Here is a 17939-nt window from a genome sequence, read left to right as displayed (position 1 = left end):
TTCTGTCTGTATGGGGAATATCAAAATCTAAAATCAATTCTTCAAATAATTTATGACCAGGGAGGGGTGGGTTCAACAAGTCGGAAATTCCCAAAACATTTTTTTCGTACCAAGTTTCATAATAGAAATACTTTTTTGATTTTGAACGAATCAATCTATTAAACCACAGCACTTGACAAGACCCAATCTCAGAAAATTTAGAATCATAGGATTCTAAAGTGGCATATTCTCTATAAATATACCAAGTACGTAATGACTCAGCCACTTGTGAGTTTTGCAAAGATCGCAAAATTGTTTCTGGGGCATATGCTTTCCAAAGAATCTTGGGGTCTCTATGAAATTTCTCTAGGGCCAATAATTCAATAGATTTCCAGACAGACTCATAATTTTCATCTAACAAACATTTAACCCATGTCATTTTTTGAGCAAGTGCACAAGCCCATGGATCAATCATTTTAAGACCACATTGAATATAGTCATTATACAAACATTTTCTTTGAACTCTATCCCTACCACCATTCCAAATAAACTTAAAAAAGAGACTATTCAAATCATTAAAAAATTTTTGAGGGATTTTTATACTAAGCACAGAAAAAAGATAAATTAACTGTGGCAAAACAAGGGACTTTATTACGCATACTTTACCAATTAAAGAGAGATTCCTCATCCGCCAGCAGTTTATAGTCTGTGCCATTCTTTTTAACTTCTCTTTATAATTAAGATCAAATATCAAACCCAAATCCAAAGAAAAATTAACCCCCAAGGATTTAAAGTCAGAAGTTTTCCATGTGATTCCTTGATTTCTCAAAGGAAAATCTTTACATCCCCTCTTTGACCCAATCCAAAGTGCCTCTGTTTTGGTTAAATTAATCTTACATCCAGAATATCTACCAAACCTATCCAAAATATCAAACAATACACCAAAAGAATCTCTAGTTCCATCTATAAAACAAACAGAATCGTCAGCAAATAAAGAAATCTTCACTTCATGATTATTTATCTTTATCCCATTCAACTGCTCATTCTGTCTTATTAATAAGGCCATGACCTCAATAACAAACAAAAATAAATATGGAGATATGGGGCAGCCCTGAAAAATACCTCTTTGCATGGATATACGATTGGTTAAAAAACCATTGTTTAGAACGTAAGACTTCCGTTCAGAATATAATGTCTTTATCCACTCAATAAATGTATCTCCAAAATTAAACTGTTTTAATGTCTGAAAAAGGAAGTTATGATTAACACTATCAAATGCCTTTTCAATATCAAGTAATACTATAGCTCCAGGAACTTCATTAACCTGAGTATACTCAATAATATCAAAAATTAATCGAACATTATGACTTATATTTCTGCCTTTTAAAAAACCAGACTGATCTGAGTGAATGAGAGAGTGCATAAATATTTTAATACGTTCTGCGAGACATTTTGCTAATATTTTATAATCAACCGTCAATAGTGTAATAGGACGATAATTTTTTATCAACAATTGGTCCTTATCTTTTTTAGGAAGAAGAGTAATAACACCATTTCTCTGTGATACAGACATCATTCCATTTTGTAAAGAAAAATTATAAGAGTTCATCAACATGTCACTTATGTCAGGCCAAAATACTATGTAAAATTCAATAGGAAGTCCATCAAATCCAGGAGTTTTATTAATTTTCATCGATTTGATAACATCAAATATTTCTTGTTTAGATAAAGGTTTTTCCAAAATTTGTTTTTCATCATCAGTCAACTTTGGAATATTCAAATCATTGAACAAATCCTGACGTACATTTTCATCAGCCATATCTTGATGCTCAGGGTTGGAATACAGTTTATTATAAAAAGCATGTATTTCTTGCAAAATCTTGTCAGGGTCAGAAATCAAGTTTTCTTTTTCATCCTTCATTCTACTAATCGTTTTCTTTTGCCAAGATCTGTTTTCTAAATTACAAAAATACTTTGAATTTTTTTCTCCTTCTTCTAACCACCTTACCCGAGATCTTATAATCAAACCTTTAGTTTCAAAATCATAAATTTTATTTAAATTATCTTCTAATTTTTCTAAATCTAATAACAAATGTTTATTTTTTGAGACATCCTCACCTAACTGCGAGTTAATTTTATGAATTTCATTTATAAGACGTTCCTTTTCTTTATTCCTTTCTTTTTTTTTCCTAGCAAAATACTCAATACTAGTTCCAGTTATAACACACTTCAGGGCATCCCATTGAGTATTAGGGTTACAATCAGACTCTTCATGAATTTGTTTGAATTCAATTATTTTTTCTTTAATCAATTTAATATAATCTGCATCATGGTGTAAATAATGACAATTAAGCTTCCAGTAACCTCTACCCCTCGAAGGAAGATTATCATTAAAATGAATTGAGACTACTGAATGGTCCGACTGAATTCCTGGAGAAATTTTAGATTTAATACAGTTTCCAATGAAATTGCTTGACACCAAAACATAGTCCAATCTAGATAACACCTGAGGTGTCTTTTGGTGCCTAGTATACTGTCTTAGTGTTGGGTGAAAATGTCTCCAAACATCAATCAAATTATATTCTTCAATAATATCAGAAAATATATTACTAACCCTAACATTGGAATGTTGCTGACGAGTACCCTGATAATCTAAATGGCTTACTACCGCATTAAAATCTCCACCTATAATTAAAACAGAATTATCAAATTTATCAATTTCTGCAAAAACTTCTAATAAAAAATCTGGGTCATCTTTGTTTGGGGCATAAATATTTACTAATGTCACAGGTATATCATTCAGAACAGCGTTTAAAATTAAGAATCTACCATTAATGTCATAAAATGCTGCATTTTCTTTAAAAACAACTGAGTTTCTTACTAGTATTGCTACACCCCGACTATTCGAAGAAAAACTTGCAAACCAACATTGTTCACCCCATTGGGATTTCCAAAACTTCTCATCATTTTTGGCAGAATGAGTTTCTTGTAGTAATATTATATCAGATTCAGTATTTCGCAAATAATGAAAAATCTTTCTTCTTTTTACAAAGTCTTGTAGACCCCTACAGTTGAAAGTACTTAATTTCACTACCATTGTTCTATAAACAAAAACACACAAAAGTACCACCCCGGATCACAGAAAAAACATAAAGTGCATTGGTTGAATGTCACAAATATACATAAAACTAACCAGATTGTAATAATCTGAAGTATACAATGAAAAGTTGAATAAAAACACATCTTGTCACAGAAAAAAAAACACACAATGAAAAATATGTAAAAAAGAGAGAAAAAAAAAAAAACAAATACGGTATTATCAAGGCAAAAAACTGAAGAGAGCAAGAGCACAAGTAGTCAAGACTTCAAATCAAGCAAAACAGTCTTGACAAGTGCAAAATCATGTAACCAAATGAACAAGTTTGGCACGGAACAGAAAAAAACCAAATCAGCTGGAAAAATCAAAAGGTAAATACAGTATTGTCACATACATAGATCCAAAGTAATTACACTCCAGATTAAACCAAAAGAGCCTTACCATAAAAAAAAAAAACAAAATTATAACCTTTTATAATTACTGAAATTACAATTCTACATGTGGTATATATTAAACTTGAACTACATGGAAGAAAAAAGGAGAAATCAAAGAAATGATACTAATACTAATACCCCAATCTCGACGAAGAATCGCCCTAGACATGACTTTAAAAATACATACTGTATAAGTAAATTTAAAAAAATAACTTTGGATTTATGAGAATGCAATCTACACATACATAAAAGGAAAAATTATTCCTCATAGTAAGTATATACATGTAACTATTACACACTACTCCTGGAATTATCTGAAAAGTGAAAATGCAATTGCAATGACCACACGATATAGCAAATCAGTTCCCACCAATACAATTTTAACATGTACAGTGGTCTCCCATTATAATGAGCATTGGCACGAGGTCTCATCACAACAAGGTAATCACCGTAGACCCAAATTGCAATCCTCCATTGCACCGCATTATTTTGGAATGCTAACACAAGGTTTCACCACAACAAGCACACCTTCCTGGCCCAAAAGACCTCGCCACGAGAGTCCACTGTATCTTAAATAACTAAGCAGCGAATTAGACCCAAAAGTAGAAAAAAAAAATATTTTGGAAAATATACTCGTGCCATGGCAACACAATAAAATACATACTAATGTACACTGTACAAGTATACAAATATGAAAAATAAAACGTACAACACTTATACAATACATGTATGTGGTTTTAAAACTTAACATCCATCTACTTTTCTACAAATACATGTCACATTGATCAAAAGATGAGAAAAACAATTAAAAACAAGTCAGAAAACTTTGGAACCAAAATTTGTAAACCAAAAAAAGTTCTGCCATCAATAAGGAGTCACTAACCTACACAAAGTGTTTGAAGTGTATATACATGTCTCAAATTCATAAAAGTCAGAGCTTATTCTTTATTTTGATCATGAGAGATCATGTCCTCACTAAACAAAGACAAGCTTTCCTTCCTTACTCCTGTAAGCTAGTTTTGCTGGGTACAAGAAGAAGGGCTTCCTTCCCGCGTCTTTCAACTGCTTTAGTTGGTCCATTTTTTCCTTTCGCATCTGTAGAATGCGTCGTGAAAAGTCTTCTGACACGTAGATCTTGCTTCCTCTGAAGGAGCCCTCGGCTTTAAGCTTGGATATGCACGCTTTTCTCACCCTCTCCTTGGTCGCATACGACGAGAAAGCGACGTGGATAATTCTTGGCTTCGTATTCCCTGTACCACTCAGCTCGCGTACTGTAGGGGTGCGGTGACACCGTTCGATAGCATACTCATCCACACCAACAAAATCGGTAAGTAACGACTTCACGGTTTCATAGCAGTTCTCCCTGGGAACTTCTGGGATACCATGCAATACCAGATTACTCCGTCTTGCACGATTTTCTAGGTCATCGATCTTCAACAGCATGTCATCCTTCTCCTTCTTCAACTTTTTCACTTCCTCTGTAACTGTATCCAGCTGGATACAGCAAGCACTGATTTTCTCCTCGTTGGCATTCGTTTTTAGCGCTATTTCTTCGAGCCTGTTTATTATCAACGAGTCTATACGCTCCTCCAGTTTGTAGAATTTGTCTAGGAAGGAAGCGAACCAGTCCGGCGGGGGCGAGCTAGCTGCGTCGCCCGGCCCAGCGGGCTGCGACACCATCGGAGTGTCGTCAACTACGTCAACGGCGCTCGCTTTCTTCGGCGGAGCAAATTTTCCCTTTTCAGGGGTATCAAGATGTCGCTTCACTGACATGATTGCAATCAAACTGTCCTACAAATGAATACTGACAATACTACTCACTGTATATAATCACCAAGACTTCTCTCCAGCAAATATTTGGTAAAATATAGCGAACTAAGTGAGAACCATGCTTTCAGAACAAAGGGTGAGAGCGCCCTCCCTAAGTGAAAGATCTGCTGCACACTCTTTGATAAATTAGGGAAATATACGTCAATCTCAAAAGTGTACAAAGTCTATCGAAAGGGATCCTGTATAGCGGAGCTTTTGCATGTTTATGATTGCAATACAACGATCTGGTGCATAGTTCTGGCGATATTTGGACAATTTTCCATTAAGAAAGTTTGAGATTTGTCCTCATCTCGGGAATTGCTTGGGGGATAAATGATTTATCTGCCTAAACACTTCCGTAGGGGTGGGGCAAATGCCCCTTTGCCCCCCCCCCCCCCCCCCCAGACAGATTCGACGCCCCTGATCTTCCCTGGGTATGCTCATAGATGTATCCTGACTGAGTCACCAGTCACTGTCGTTTCTCAGGAATGATTCAGGAAATGGAGGGGGTTCAATTATGGCGATATAGTTTTTGTTATTGTTTGTTTGTTTGTTTTCCTACATATCTTGCAGATGGTCCCCATTACTCGCGTCATAGCATGTTTACATTATAGGCCTATACTATTTGACGTTGTCAACGTCTGAGCCATACCTTAACAGTGTATGTCGATGTTACTTTCTTCGCGAGCGAGCGAAGCGAGCGAGCGCTTGAGAAAATTATGTATATACATTTTCCTACAAGATAGAATACTGTTCAGCTCTGTTACCTGTCTGAAGGCCGGCGTACAAACGTCATGCAATATGCCAAAATTGATACAATCACATTTCTGCTTCCTCCATTTTTTTCCCCAAAATTCAGGGGGGGATGATTGTACAGGCCATCCCCCCCTCCTCCATTTCAGGGGGGGATATATCCCCCCCATCCCCCCCGGGATTTACGCCCATGGCTCAAAGCTGTAAAGTTATTGAGAGTACACCACAATACTGTGAGTACAGTGCATATCAGGTAAAGTTATTGATCATTTGACCTTTGAACTTGTCGGACTTCACCAATATTCAAACTTGGCCAGTATCTTTAGGTGATGTAACTGTGGTGTGAGTTTCATGGTCATACACTTGTAGTTCAAAGCTGTGGACAGCTATTGAGAGTACACCACAATACTGTGAGTACAGTGGTATCTAGTAAAGTTCATGCACTTTTTTACTTGTGTTCTTGTTGAACTTCACCCATATTCAAACTTGAGCAGCATAGTTATGTTGTGGACCTTGGTATGAGTTTGGTGGTCATAGCTCAAACCTGTGGAAAGTTATTGAGAGTACACCACAATACTGTATGTACAGTGAATATTACAAAAAGTTCATTGACTTTTGACATTTCACCTTGTTGTACTTCACCCACATTCAAACTTGACCAGCATTTTTAGGTTCATTTGTACCTGTGTTGTGATGGTGGTCATAGTTCAAAGCTGTGGAAAGTTGTTGAGAGTACACAAAATTGTTGATGACATCACTGTGACAGGAGAGTGATGCCTATTGTATGTTTCGTCTTCTACTTTGCAGGTGACACAAAAATGATTCAGGACAGATTTTGGCCAAAAAAAATGTGAATGTCCGATTTAATTTTTGGACTATAAACTAAAAGGAATAACAATGAATTATTTTGGTAGATGGTTAATGGAAGGGCTATAGTCTCCATGTGTGCAAACCATTTAAATGGCTTCTGATTGGATGGTTTAAAACACAATGGATGTTGGTAAGCTGTTTTCAGAAAAACTCCCTGGGATCTAAAATGGAAACACTAACTATTTTTAAAGCCATTCCAGGGAGCATTTTTTAGTGCATAACTCAGACTAAGATTACCATAGACACTAGCCTCTAAACCCTTCACTAAAACTGATGAGAATGAAGTCATATATATTGTGATGCCTTGTGTGAATTTCACAAGTAATGGTTCAACGAAACATATCATTGCTAAGGAGCTTATGTATGCAGTATTTTCCACCCCATATGGCAGACAATCTTGGAACAAAAGAGAAACCAAGAGCAAACTTTGATAGTGATTTTCTCCGTATTTTGTTGTCACAAAATTCCCATGCACGCCATATTCGATTTGAAGTATCCCTGAATGTAGAGCGCATCTTTTCAAAAATTATACATTAAATCAAAGCTTAGAGACTGAACTAACTAGAAATGTTGCTACAGCGACTGGTTATACCCCCGCCAAACAACATTTCATAAGCTTTGGTCAAAACAACATTTCATAAGCTTTGGTCAAAAAACTGAGGAAGTAGTTAAATCCGCAAGATCTTTCCTTGAACTTCTGCCATTAATATGCTGTTACCATGGCAACATACTTTCGGGTACTGTCGAAAAATGCGTCTTGCACATCTACAACCAAAGGCACACATCTGTACCAAGTTTCATGGAAATTGGGCAAAAACTGAGGAAGTAGTTTGCAACACAAAATTTTCCATCATTTTGGCTCATAATATGTGAGCTGTTACCATGGCAACATACTTTTTGTCACTGCTAAGAAATGTGTCATGCTGACCTATATCCTAAGACAAACATTCAATATGAATTCCATGAGAATTTGAAGAACACTGATGAAGCAGTTTTGCCATGAAGCATTTTGCCCTATATTTTACCAATAACATGCCGTTACCATGGCAACGCACTTTTTGCCACTGCGGAAATATGTGTCTTGCACATTAACATATTCAGATGAACATCTGTACCTAATTTCATAAAAATTGATCAAAAACTGTAGGAGGAGTTCGCGACTCAAGATTTGTACCCATTTTTGCCCATAATTACCCATAATTACCATGGCAACGTACTTTTGGGTACTGTCAAAAAATACGTCTTGCACATCTACAACCCAAGGCACACATCTGTGCCAAGTTTTATGGGAATCGATTGAAAACTGAGGAAGTAGTTCGCGACGCAAGATTTGCAACGGACCAACCGCCCGACCGACCGTCCGCTGATTCCTATATACCCCCTTCAAACTTCGTTTGGCGGGGGTATAACTAGATATCTTGTTAAAAGAAAATTTGAAGAATCCGACTTATGGTTGCTTTTGACTTGATGGGTCACATATGTCCTCCGGTTGAACTGGCTTGAGCCTCACTTGGGTAATGGAGCTGAGATAGAGATTCCTATGCATGGTCAAAGGACACTGGGATATGAAGTGCCTGCAACTCAAGTCAAAGCTTCATCTCAGTCCTGCAGAACCCAAGATGATGACAAGTGAAACTGGCCACAAATCATTTTCAATACTCAAACAATGCAATACAAAGTCATCAAGCCTACAAAATGTGTGCAAAATGTGTGTCCTTGTTAACTCAGGAGCATGTAAGTGCAATATCAGAGTAGGGTTTGCCTGTAGAACAGCACACATACTCTATGTAGTGAGCTTATGTAATCTTATGACACTTGAACTGACCTTTTAGGCATGGCTTTGTCCACCTTGAGGGTGACACCAAGAGGACCAACAGCTCCATTCATTTGCAAGATGGCAGCCTCCTGGTCCATTTCCGTGTAGAACCGCACAAAGCCAAACCCCTTTGACTTCTGATTGTCATCCCTGACAACTGGATAATTTCATCAAGTTTGTCATGATATTTATAGGGGGGGGGGGGGGGAGAGAGGAAGAAAATAAAAGCACATTATAAAACAAAGATTAGATATGGGAAGAGTGAAGAATAAAAGTTAAACATTGCTACTAGCCAGTTTGGAATTAGAGTGGCAAAATTTAAATAACATCTAAACTTGTAAATGGAAGATGTTTTCTACGTATATAACTAATCAGACATTCTGATATTTGTTACCAAAACTGATGAACAACTGTTTATCCCCCACCTCAAGGAATGAATATTATTACGATTGATGAAAGTCTGACCATGCGCAATGTACTTGTAGAATACTGAAATTGAAAGGGTCACTGAAATTTTCTCATGTCTGACATTATGAATGAGTTCTTCCATTTAGGTTAAAATCAGACAATGGGGTTGACAAAGATAAAAACTAATGTGTAAAAAGTTTACTGACAAAGCATGACAAGCATGCACAACAGATGCAAACCTGAAAGACACAACTCACTTAATACATATGTCTCAGGTGAGCTCCAAATAAGATAATTACTTCTGATATTTTTTTCTTGTGTGTCTGAAAGCACATACTTTTAGTACAAAAAAAAAAAATAATAAAAAAAAAAAAAATATATATATATATATGGTTCTTGACGCGTGAAAAGGGCCCCTAGAGCATAAAATACCGAAAATGAGTTTTCATCGCCACACTGTAGAATGAACTCTGACATATATAGTAGCGATGTCAGCGGGGTCACATTTAACACATTTCCTATTCTGCCGACGTGTTAAAAGGTCAATTTTCATCAAAGCACTGTGGCTTTATATACAGCTTTAATTCTTTTAAGAAATATCAATAAAATGCACTATAAATTACTAAAAACAAAAAGTTTCATTTGGATCACCAAAATTATCAGGAAACTTGCATTCGATGACATTATCGTGGAGCTCCACATTACACGAAGTATGTCATGCAAGTAGCCATCTTGAATAAAGTGACCCCAAATTATTTCTGCTTCCGGGTTGTTTTTTCTCTCTTGCCTGGTTATATGACGTAGGTGTGTAGAGATATTTACGTCGGTACATCTCCACATGTTGCACATGCGAAATGACCAGTCAGAACTCGACGAGCAGTTCGTTTTCCCCGTAAAAATCTTGTATTTTGGTGAAGTTTGGATAAAGAGGCATCAATTTTGTGACTTTGGACTCTGTTTTCTATGGCAAAATCTCAAGGGTTTAAAAAAATTCGGTCTTTATTTGATTTTTGTGGATGTTTTTAAACTAGAAACCACTTGCATTTAGAGTAAAAACCTGTCGCATTTTGTCGCAACAAGGATAAGCAAGCCGGTGTCGGGAGATCTCTCGGGCATCTTTCGGGACGCAGAATCACGGTTTCGGAGGTGATTACGTAGGTTCGTATTTAAGGCCACCTTACGTTTTTCAAGCATAGACTCTATACGATATACGTGTAACCGTTACAAGTGAAGGGCCTGCTACTACGTGTTGTGCTAATTACTTCATTACTCTGCCGTTTTTGCCCATAGAATTCAATTGATTTCCACAATGATCGTTTCCAAAATAAGTTTTCGTTGTCAGCCGGTTGTTCAGTACTTGTAAAGTATTTTTTTTTTCTTTCAAACCACCTTAACACTAGTAGTATAACACTAACACTTCCAATCGTTCTAACCAGTTACTAAATAGACTTTCTAACGTCAGATCTAAAGAAAACTTCATGATAATGTATGTTTCACTTTTCAAATTCAGATCTTTAAATTCTGACATTACATGTAACAGTTAGACAAAGTCCAAGTTTAAATCGGCAAATTACAAGTAATTCAATCTTGTCTTGAGTTTAATTTGATGAAGAAGATGTTGGGTTTTGACTTTGAAGTACAAATGTTTACCAATGCCCCTCTGTATGTATGAATATGATTGTTGTTAGATAGGTTAATCATTAATTATTATCATCGGTCTATTGTTATAATAATTATTATTATTCAATATTTAACATTAGTATTATTATTAACAACTGCAGAATATCTCGCCAAGATTTTTGAGGCATGCACAAGATTTTCTTGTGCACTGTGTGCGTAGTATCCCGGACGAAATAAAGCACAGTCAGTATAGTCGAGAAATCTCGTCTGGAGATCTTGGCGGAGTATTCTGCAGTTAAGCCAATTATTGTTAATATTTATCTTAAGCTTATTAGTAATATTAATGTTTTATTGTCAGGCACTAACTTGGTTAATCATAACATTGGCATAGAGTGTATGCCTAATTGATTAGAATTGATTAGAATATTATGATTTTAATTTAAAATGTAATTTTGCAATATTTTCAGGCCATTTATGATATTATCCAGCAGTGGATCCAGGATTTGAAAATTGGAGAGGAGGGACGAAATTCAACGAACTTCACTTGTAAAACTCACAAAGGAATAGTGAAATATCCACCAACTCCACTTGACTTTTAGGAGTCTTCCTCGATCAGTAACATTAACAATGTGAATGAAAAAAAAAAATATAACCGTATGAAGAAACAATAGAATAAATTAAGATGAAGTACAGTTAACTTGCTATTTAACATTTTTTTTTTGTCTCTACATGTCTTATAGAAACAGCTTCATTTTGGTGCATAAAACCATCTTTTTTTTCCTTCTTTTTTTTGTTTCGAAAACCTGCATAGGGGGGTAATAGAGGAAGGAGAAGCAATTCTCCATAAATTGCCGCAGAATACATACAGTTGAGTGCGACATTCGACAAGCCATAACTCAGTAAATAAATATCCAATTTCAATTATCTCTTCACCATTGGATTTGTCTCGCTGAGACCTTTAATATGATATATGGTTTGGCCATATTTCATGAATTTTCTTTTTTGGTCTAACATAGCTATATATAGATATATATGCAAACATTTTTCTGAAATTCCACTCCTAAATGGCCAAATTATGACATTAAACAAGAGACCCAGGGGTCACGCGCTCACCTGAGTATCGCAATTTCACCTGCCATGCATTATTGCACACTCTTACCTAAGAACATTGGAAACTTAGGTCTGCACATATGGATCCCCCCCCCCCAAACTCCAGGTGGGGGGGGGGGGGGGCAGGCAGCCCTGGATCTGCAATGAACAAACTTGGAACTAAAGTCATAATCAATGTACAAACTCATGGTATTAACTTTGCTTTATCATTTCTGGTTCTAGAGTAGAAGATTTTAAATATTCCTTAACCCTAAAAAGACTGGGGGGGGGGCCTCAAAGGCCCCCCCCCCCTCGACATTTCGCACGATTACTCTGCAACACGCAATGCTCTCGCCGCGATGCTCTATGACTTTTTTCTTTTGAGTTTCCCGCACATTTTGACACCAAATTTGTGACGCCCGGGGGTACGGTTCTGAAGTTACATAACTTTTTGTACATGCACGTGAGGCCGAAAATGGCTCAAAAATGTGATTTTGTGTACAAAGTCAATGCAAATTGAGTTTTTTCACATGGCTCATATAAATATGCTTATTTTTACTCTCAATGGCTAAAATTAATTTGTTTTAGGAGTATTATGCTTCAAAAAGTGTCTGCTACAAATTTTGTTATAAAAAACAACAAAAACAAAAGGTCGAAAAAACAAGGAAATACATAAGAAATTCATAAAACAATAAAATAGATAAGAAATTAATTTTGATACCGAATTCTTTTTCAAGTACATTTGCTAAGAATGCCACTAAGAATAATTAGACCAAAAATGAGCACTTTCGGAGCTTTATTTACTGATTTACATCAAAGAGTCTGATTTCTCGCATAAATTAGCATAATTGATCAAAATAAAATAAAAGAAGACTATTTTGTAAAATTTGAATATACGATCTTGTAGATTACATCGCACACTACCATTGTGCAAATTTTTGCGGCGATCGCGCGATCCACGCCCGAGATCTTAAGGGGGGGCCCTTTAGGCCCCCCCCCCAGTCTTTCGAGCTACCAAAATAGCCCAGTCTTTTTAGGGTTAATGTGTGTGTGTGTGTGTGGGGGGGGGGGGGGGGGTGGGCCCCCTAGTGACCCCCAAGAGGGACATGGTGCCCATTTGAAGGAATTGAGATTCTATCCCCCTAGGGATGCTACCTGCTAAGTTTGGTCAAAATCCATCATGAGGTTTTCAGGAAGAAGATGAACATGTACAATTCAGGCTCCATTACAACTGTTGTAGGACTTCTCTCCATCCCCTCTCCTGGGTCCCAAGGGGGGGGGGGGGACCCCTGATTCCGCCAATCCCACGAACAAACTTGAAACTACAGTCATCAATGTACTAACTCATAGTATTATCTAAGCCCTATCACTTCTGGTTGTAGAAGATTTTTCAAGATTCCTTAATTTTAGGGGGTTTGGGCCCCCCTGGGGGCCCCCAGGTGGGCCATGGTGCCCATTTGAACAAATTGAGATCCTATCCCCCTAGGGATGCTACCTACCAAGTTTGGTGAAAATCAGACATGGGGATATCAAAGTGAAGATGAAAATGTACAATTTAGGCCCCATTAGGACCCCTCCCCACCCCCTCCCCTGGGTCCCAAGGGGGGCACCCCTGATTCCCCCATGAACAAACTTGAAACTACAGTCATCAATGTACTAACTCATAGTATTAACTAAGCTCTATCACTTCTGGTTCTAGAGAAGAAGATTTTGAAAGGTTCCTTAATTTTAGGGAGTTTGGGCCCCCCTGGGGCCCCCCAGGTGGGCCATGGTGCCCATTTGAACAAATTGAGATCCTATCCCCCTAGGGATGCTATCTGCCAAGTTTGGTGAAAATCGGTCATGGGGTTCTCAAGAAGAAGATGAAAATGTAAAAGTTTACGCACGACGGACGACGGACGCCGGACGCCGGACGAAGAGCGATCGCAATAGCTCACTTGAGCCTTCGGCTCAGGTGAGCTAAAAAAAAAGCATGTTTTGTCCAAATCCTACCTCTTTTTGATGCATCTATGCATGCGTGGGCAGCTAGCTAGCTGATCTTAGTCTGCGCGTATTGGTTTTTTTCAAACTTCCGCGTCATTTTATGGCGTTTGTGCACGACAGCGCTAAGGGCCCTTTTCTTGCATCACGGCTCATAAATATATCTACTGACAACTTCATGACATATTATAGTCATAACACAACAAGGGGTTATCCCAGGTCATCAAGTACTAAATGAACTTGAGTCTAATCAATGGACATATTACTGAATTATGACTGCTAACAACATGTTGATGTGTCTCCAAAATTAGGATATTATTCCACACAAGATAACAGAATTGTTGCACTTTGTGCTAATACTCACTTTTTGCTTCTTTGATTGATTTATAGTGACAGAACACGGAAAGCAGCTCCTCATCAGTTGTAGATGTAGACAGGTTTCCAACATAGACAGAATACTCTCGTCTAAATGATGAATATGAGAGGAGAAACATTTTGGATGTAGAATCTTTGATTTCCTTCTGGCATATGAAGAAAGATTTTTCTTCTGTAGTTTTCTCATTCTTATAATCTGACACAATTATTCCTTGCTCATAAAAGACTAAACTGCTCAATTGAGTGTGGTTCTAAAGGTAAATTCAAAAGATCATTCAAATATTAAGTGAATTCAGAATTTGCAGGAATTTACCTGTGTTTCCTCCGTTAAAAAGAAAAAAAAAATCCCGAGATAGATACCAGTGTAGTAGCTATGTGAAACTGTTGGCTCATTGCCTTTTTTAGGCACCACATTCTCTTCAAGTGAACATCATCCTATCAAAGCAACATTTGAAGCAGCACCAACTTCATTTTGAGTTAATAATTCCAAGCTCCCCTACCCCCTTAGAATTCCAAGCTCCCCTACCCCCTTAGTGTGGGAGTGATGGACGGAAAGTACTCACCCATATGGTGATGGTGTGGAGCCTGCATCTGCTTGCATTTGAGTTTGAGCAGCATTGTGATCACGTAATGAATAATTAAGCTTGAACCGTTTCTGTAACAAAATACAACACACACATGCACACACACATAGAGAACATAAGGAGATTACGATGTATGAGGCAAATGTTCATACGAGGTAAATGCTCATTAACAGAAACACAACACCAAAGACTTTCTGGCAGCAGGACATGTGTAGGGAAGGTACAGGGGCAGATTTAACTTTATGCTGGGGTGGGGCGGGGGCGGGGGAAGGTAAGCCCGACGAAACCCTCCCAGTACATTCGCCACTGAGGGAAAAGAATTCATGAAGCATGAAAGATGTGACCAATGAAATCTTCCTCAGACTAATTATCCATATTTGGAAAGCAAAGCATGATTTTTTTTTTTTTTTTTTTTTAAAGGACTTGTAAGCAGTCATGCAATGTGACCGGCTACACAAGGTCGGTATCAACAATATGTCTTAATTTCAATAATAGAATCCATCAGTCATCTGATTTAACTGTGTTCTGCTGCTCTACCCTTGTTCATTTATATGCAATTACTATTTGAAACAGATCAGGAAATCCTACAACCTCTGATGGTACCATATGACATGTGAAGATCTTGTCATAAAATTAAGATATTCATAACAAAGGAAACACATTTCATACTGTGCATCTACCAAAAACAGCAGTAATACATACCATCTCTCATTTGTTGAAAAATGATTAAATACACAATGGAATATCATCAACAGTTTTCAAAATTGAAATAGGATGCATACACAGTAGCTTCTATTAAAGTGTGGTTAGGCAAAGGTGATGACACCATAAATTTGAAGGGGAGTAGTTACAAGTTAGTCTAACTGGCATTATTTCACTTTCTTTGGAAGACGACATGTTTACTTACAGCTGGGTAATTGGGGAGTGGGAGACCATTGAGTCTCCTGAGAGCCAAATTCACTGCTTCCTTTGATGTCAGCTCAACAAAACAGTAGTTCCTGTTCTGCCTAAACATGTAAAGAAACAAAGCAAGATAGAAATCTTCATTCATGCTATTGATGATACAAACTATGGCTATGGCATTGCATCCAAAAACACAAATAATGAATTAGTATGTTGTAACCATATGCACTTGACACCAGTCCACTAACCTCTGCCTAATAGAAAAGTAAAAACAAACAAACAAACAATCAACAAATCAAGTACAAAACTAGTCATTATGCAAGCTAGACAAACCTACTAAAATGCAATGATGGGAAACTTTTACACCAATGCCATTATATCAATTCATTAAGGGGATAGTCAGATTACATGACTTATATCTATTCACTAATAATCTGGATCCTAACTCTAGCGCCACCCAAAGATTAAATCTCATGTTGGATAGATTGCAGACTCAATGTTTATGCTTGCCGATGAGATCAAGCACATGTTACACTTATTCGAATATATACTCAATATTCAATTTTGAGAAAACACCTAAGCCAGACAGTTACTGCAACATTGATCTTGTATACATTTCTTGTCGGATTAGTCAGCACTTTCTTGGCTGCATGCATTCATTCATCTCTGCAAATGTAGCAGCAGGAAGAGGAGGAGCATAGAACTTTCACAGTAATTGGAAGGAAGCTCCTGTGAAATGACTAAAGAGAACAATGGTTACTTTCATGGGCAACTATCATAAATAATCTTGTCCAAATTCTTGTTTATTTTTCTATGACATACAAACCCACCTACAACATCCTCAGAACAAGTTGAGTTTTGATTAAAGTGAGTCCCCTACAGAGTGATTGGACCCTGACAAGCCAGCAGTCACAGGCTAAACTGTTATGATTCTTTTCTGAATGACCAGACAAACTATATGGAAAGTGTTTGATATGGACTTGGGACAAGATTCATTGCAGAATTGATGTATGCTAATGACAATAAACATTCTTTTATACGATGGCTCAATGCTCATAATTAGACACATAAAATACAAAAAGACGAGTTGAGCTCCATTCAGTAATCTATTAATCGTCATCTAAAATGATTGTGTTCACATCAATTTGCACTTTCCATTTCCAGTGTTCTGAGAGTGATTCTATAGCAAGGAATACCATCCTGCTAGCAACAGGAATTGTACATAGTGTGGTTTGGAAGCTGTAATATTGATAACACCCTCACCCTGTCTTGTGGTCCTTGAGAAGCTTGACAGCCAAGACATGCTCTCCCATCATACTGAAGGCCTCATTGATGACTCGTTCATCCATGTAGGCATCAATCTGAGTAGAGAAATAAGAATGCACAATGTGATTTTTTTTTTTTTTTTTTTTTGGGGGGGGGGGGGAGAGCACGTATACATATAAAACATGTGACAAAATACATGTAAGATTAAGAACGAGAAATGTTATGGCAACTAGTATGCTTCCATAATTTCACATGATTCTCCCAATAGTTCTAGAGTCTTGACAATGTGAGAGGACAGTATCACATGATTGGCCAGAAAAAAAAGGGCATAATTATCACACTCCTTGAAATAGGATTCATTTGGATAGATGGCTAAATTGTTTAACAGAGCAGGTACAGTACATGTATTAAGGAATTTGAGCATTTTCACTTGATCTTTGACCATATCATGAGTCAACATGACCAACAATTTTTCATAAAATCACTAACTCATAACATCCAATTTTAATGACAGTACTTTGAGGTATTCTAATGGGAAATATTGTAACATTCTAACATTTTCACTTGACCTTTGACCGCATGACCAAAATTTTTCAATACAGAATCATTGTGCAGTAGTGCATGTAGATTGATTTAGCCCTACCAGATGCCAACACTTCTGTACAGTGGCAAGGCTGTGTATGCATTAAAAGGTATCTCCGAGGTATGGACTTGTTTGTAAGAAATTATGTATATTATAAAAGTAAGCCTTTTGCTGGTAAAATACGAAACTTATACTAGAGGTGCGAAAATTTCTGGGTTTTTTTTCACCATACAGAGATAGCATTCTTTTGAATCAGAGCGCTCCCACAGTATAACTGCATTAAGGAGCCCCGCGGGGCGGGGTTAGGTCATGAATAGACAGAAAGATCCCGTCTGTCCAGAGGAGTCTTTTATTTTTTTGACATTATCGCTCT

General features: G+C 37.2%; 1 protein-coding gene across 2 annotated transcripts in view; it reads right to left on the bottom strand.

Moving 5' to 3' along the window:
• The window catches only part of LOC140234121 (tRNA selenocysteine 1-associated protein 1-like), a 36656-nt gene that overhangs the window by 16281 nt on the left and 2436 nt on the right, over positions 1 to 17939 (bottom strand). For both annotated transcript variants that reach the window (XM_072314197.1, XM_072314196.1), the window contains exons 2-6: positions 16981 to 17078; positions 15722 to 15821; positions 14794 to 14885; positions 14220 to 14320; positions 8768 to 8915 (exon numbers count right to left, since the gene is read on the bottom strand). In XM_072314197.1, the coding sequence (XP_072170298.1) occupies positions 8768 to 8915; positions 14220 to 14320; positions 14794 to 14885; positions 15722 to 15821; positions 16981 to 17078 (539 nt within the window). The remainder of the gene's footprint in view (positions 1 to 8767; positions 8916 to 14219; positions 14321 to 14793; positions 14886 to 15721; positions 15822 to 16980; positions 17079 to 17939) is intronic.

Source organism: Diadema setosum, chromosome 10 (assembly GCF_964275005.1).
Source record: "Diadema setosum chromosome 10, eeDiaSeto1, whole genome shotgun sequence".
In the NCBI taxonomy this organism is placed as follows: Eukaryota; Metazoa; Echinodermata; class Echinoidea; order Diadematoida; family Diadematidae; genus Diadema; species Diadema setosum.
This window is presented reverse-complemented; position numbering and strand designations above follow the sequence as displayed.